At 46.3% G+C, this 4,305-nt stretch overlaps 1 protein-coding gene across 1 annotated transcript in view; it reads left to right on the top strand.

The window, feature by feature from the left end:
• The first annotated feature begins 1,396 nt into the window (after nt 1-1,396).
• Nucleotides 1,397-4,305, top strand: part of LRRC74A (leucine rich repeat containing 74A) — a 25,791-nt gene continuing 22,882 nt past the window's right edge. Inside the window, exons 1-3 of the mRNA XM_019518759.1 lie at nt 1,397-1,504; nt 2,888-3,063; nt 3,695-3,802. Of these exons, the coding sequence (XP_019374304.1) occupies nt 1,402-1,504; nt 2,888-3,063; nt 3,695-3,802 (387 nt within the window). The 5' untranslated portion in view covers nt 1,397-1,401. The remainder of the gene's footprint in view (nt 1,505-2,887; nt 3,064-3,694; nt 3,803-4,305) is intronic.

Raw genomic sequence — 4,305 nt, 5'->3', positions numbered from 1 at the left:
ATGTGTCATGTGAGACAGATGCTGGATGCCATGTGAGACAGAACACAGAAAGCAATGTCAAAGGGTGGTGGAAGTCTGGAGAAAGTTAGTGTTACAAAAGAGGCATTGCAGCTTCCTTAGAGCAGGAACCTAATCTTTATCCTGATGCCCAGTACAGTAGGGAACCAGAGAGGGCCTAAGCATAGCACAATGCAAAAGCATAATAATGAAAGGTCATGAGAGAAACTATTGTAAGTCCCCAGCTAGTTACTTCTACTTGGTTTGGCTTTAACATTATTTATACAGCCTACCTCTTTCTATGTATATGTTTCTTTCTCCTCCTCCTTTTTAAAAATAGAGTGAGTAAATGAATCATTTGAACAAACAAAATCTGGCAAGAGTGGAGATGGGGGTGGGGGACTGATTGAGTGAGGTGAGTGGGCTCCCCTGTCACCAGCCCCAGCTGGCCACTCTCCCTCAAACATATATCTGTGGCTGGACAGCTAAACTGGGGATTCCATGTCAGGCTTTAATATTGAATAACACCTGAGTAGGGTACAAAATTACAGGTCAACAACCCAGAGTTAGCAAAGAGAAGTAAGAGGAGAAGGCAGTAGAGAGAGTATCAGTGAAAATGTGGTAAGCAGTAATAGCACTTTTCTTTTTCCCCGTCAGCCAGCTTAGAGTGTGGGACCATTATTCTGGGTGACTCTTGTATCATTTGATTTCCCCTGAACTGCAGTTTTCCAATCTCTTTTTCTCTCTAATTATAAAATAAATTATGAATTGTAGGTGAGAGAATCTGTCTCACATCCAGTGGGATCTGGTTACAACTCTTGCTCCTCAGTTACAACTCAATCCTGGTATGCAGTGGCATTCAAACCATTCCTTTGCTGCCGTCTATGCAGAGCACCACAAAGGACTGATAGCTAAGGCAGCTGGCAGACTGTTAGTCAGTGCTTGGGAAACTATCCAGGAAGGAAGAGGTTCTGGCATAAAGGAAGGAGCAGGATGCACCAAGAAAATCTGATTGCCAGTACCTGGTAATTTCTGAAATCAGGGAGAGTGAAGAGAGGTCACCACAAAATAAGTTACCAGCATGAGAGCCAATAATCTTTCCCAGGCCTGGGCTGCAGGCTTACTGGTGTTAGCTCTGACAGATGCCATGTCCATGCATCTCTAACAGCTGAAGGAAGAACCTCCATACACCAGTGACAGCTTCCAAGTGAAGAGAATGCAAAGCAGAGCAAGGGAGAGCCAGGTGGAATGAGGAATGAAAGAGCCTAAAACAATTTTAAAGGAGTCATGGGATTCAGGGAGGAGAGGAAGGCCCTTGCTACTGTGCATGGAGGTGTACTGTATATACTTGGGGTTTGCATTCACAAAATCAAACATTTCTTTTTCATTCCAGACCAAAATGAGATGTCTGAGGGCAGCCTGGAATCACTGTTGCTTGCTGAGCCCTCTGATAGCTTGTCAGAGAAGACCAGAGCAGATAGCTCTGACACAGACCTTGAGATCGAAGGTGAGTGTCTGCTAGCCAGGCTTCCATCCAAACTCTTCCCTTTCCCTCCAATACAGTACCTACTAACAGGTTATATAACACAAGGGACAAAGGACATGCCCCTAGCTAGAATCCCAGCACCCCTTCCTTTTCTGGCAGCTGAGGAAGAACTTTCCCAAGACTAGGTTATTCAGGGGGTCCGGCTTTTCTCTTTTCTATCAGCCTGTGGCTGTCAAGCATAGTCGTGTATCCACTTAGTGTCTGGCTAATCAAACCTTGCTCACATTTTTATATATGGAAGCTCAGGACTGGCACATCTTATGTGTATTATAAACCAAAATGACAAAGAAAGAAAATTAAAAACCAAAAGAATGCAAATAAAATGGGGCATTTTGAGAGAGGCCTTAAATGTCACAGACAAAAGGGCTTTACCTAGAGTGGAACTGGTGCTGAGCTCAACTATTACATGAATGCAGCGAGGCGAGAAAACAGCCTGTAAGTAGTGGGTGTGAGGAAGAGTCCAAATGACAGGTTCCTACAGAAATACAGCCACCACCAGCTGCATCCTTCAGTTTCCCTGCAGCTGTGTCAACAATATCCAGTGGCCAAGATGATGAGGATATGGGGATTCTTCCCACTGTTTGTAAGCCAAAGTGCTTTGGGCTGCCCAGCCTCCTCTGTCCCCATCAGCCACAGGCTTCAATTAAGATAAATAAAAGCTTTCTTGCCTGATGTCAGAAGTGCTCAGTTAGATCGGGAATGGGTTAGTCACATTCCAGGCTGTTGAGGTAAAATGGATACAACCTAAGCACATCTCTGACAGTGAAACTTGAAACATGGGGAGGCGGGGGGCAGGCGTACATAAGCACTATGGGATCCCATGAAAGGGACAGGATGTTTTCCCAGACAGCAGTTCTGGCTAGCAGGGATCCTGTTGTCACCCTGTTGTATTCCGCTTGCCCCAGTGCAACTCAACAGTTAGATCTCATCTAGTTACAAACACTCAGCCCATGAATGTAGCCTGGCCTGTTGACTGAAGACTGGAGTTTAGTCAGACACCTAGAAACACAGGGAGGGAGGTTCTCATGAACATAAGAAGGACCAGTTTTGACTAGAGGTGGCTGCTTTGACCCCTGCAGGCCTGGTGGAGTCTGGGCTGCCTTTGTCTGAGCTTCCCACCTAACTCTAATCTTGCTTTGTAGCAGCAAGGGTCTCCACAAATTGCAAGGCCAGTTCTCAGCTGAGGATGGCTAGGGTTACACCTTCCAACTCTTCCACAATAATGTCCCACTGAACCCATTAAGAATCAATGGTTCCCTCTGCAAGTGAGGAATCAACCCCAGAGATAGATAAGGAGTAAGGGGATATTGAGTGCACACCTCATTGGGCCCCTTTTCTCTGTAGATGCTGAGAGGTCTTTTGGGACCATACAGGGTGCAGAGCTGTATCTGGAAGCTTGCAAGCTGGTGGGTGTGGTGCCCACCTCATACTTTCTTCGGAACATAGAGGAGCCCTACATTAACCTGAATCATCATGGTCTAGGTCCCAAGGGTACCAAAGCCATTGCCATCGCCCTGGTGGTGAGTACACAGCAAGATGAAGCTACTGGTGGCAGACTAGAAGGCAACAGGCCATGTGCAATTTTGGAAGATAATATTGAGTATATGCGACTCTTAACTCTGGGTCTCAAATAATAGCATAGCACAACAGCAACCATGTGAAAGCAGCTTCCTCCCTGCCAGCTCTGCCAGTTTTGTCTGGTCACAGTTCCATTAGGTATATTTCCTGCCATTGCCTTCTTGCGTATGGGGGAGGTATACAGGGACTGTGTAACACTGAGGACACTGCCTACTTTGCTAACCTTCCAGCAAATTTCTCTCACTCTCTCCCTTTCTCTGACCTTGAAACAAAATATGGACCCATTTGTGTACTGCTGAGTCACTGAAGGGCACTTTACAAGGTGGAGGATGGACAGCTAGTCCTAAATGTGTAAACCCATGAAGGGCTTTTGGGAGGGAGGAGGTTTCAAGCTCTGATGATTATAAGTAGTTTCCTTTTGACAAGTGTTTCATGCTCAGCTCCTGGGAGGGCCACATACTTTCTGCACTTTCATCTTTTTGTTTTTAATATTTTTGTAATGAAGGTTTAAAAAGTCAAACAAGTCTCACTATTTTTCTTTTTCTCTGTTTCCCTTTGTATGGCCTGCTTTAGTCTAATACAACCATCACCCATTTGGAGCTGGAAGATAACTGGATCCTGGCTGAAGGAGTCATATGCCTGGCACAGATGCTGAGAGAAAACTGCTACATTCAAGAGCTGGTATCCAGTCTTCCTCCTTGTTCTAATACCCTGAATCATGATAACATGTATACAAAATCACCAAGTTAATTATCCCCTCTAGTAACCTGTCTCTTAACTTACAGGGGTCAAGCTACCAATTCAATGCCATTATTAAGACTGAATTCTAGAGGTATACTGATACATCAGTCTGATATTGGATTGGCACCAATATAAAGAAATTGACTATCAGAAATCAGCCCAACGTGGCCAATAATTTGGCCGATAAATGACCCGTGCATGCACGCAGATGGAGCGCAGCATGTAGGTGGCGAGGAGCAGAGCCCGGCAGCTTGGAGAGCTGTGTTCAGCTGGTAAGTCTGTTGTGGTAGAAGGGGAGGGGGGAAGGGAAGGGGCATGGGGGGTGCAGTTTAAGCCCCCTGCGTTGAAGGAGGGAGGGAGTGGGGCTGGGGCTGGGGCAGGCGCTGCCCAGCCTGGGCAGGGCAGGTGCAGGATGGAGCTGCAGCTCGTCTGAGGGGCGGGGG

This window comes from Gavialis gangeticus, unplaced genomic scaffold (genome assembly GCF_001723915.1).
Source record: "Gavialis gangeticus isolate Ggan-Ray unplaced genomic scaffold, GavGan_comp1, whole genome shotgun sequence".
NCBI lineage: Eukaryota > Metazoa > Chordata > Crocodylia > Gavialidae > Gavialis > Gavialis gangeticus.
This window is presented reverse-complemented; position numbering and strand designations above follow the sequence as displayed.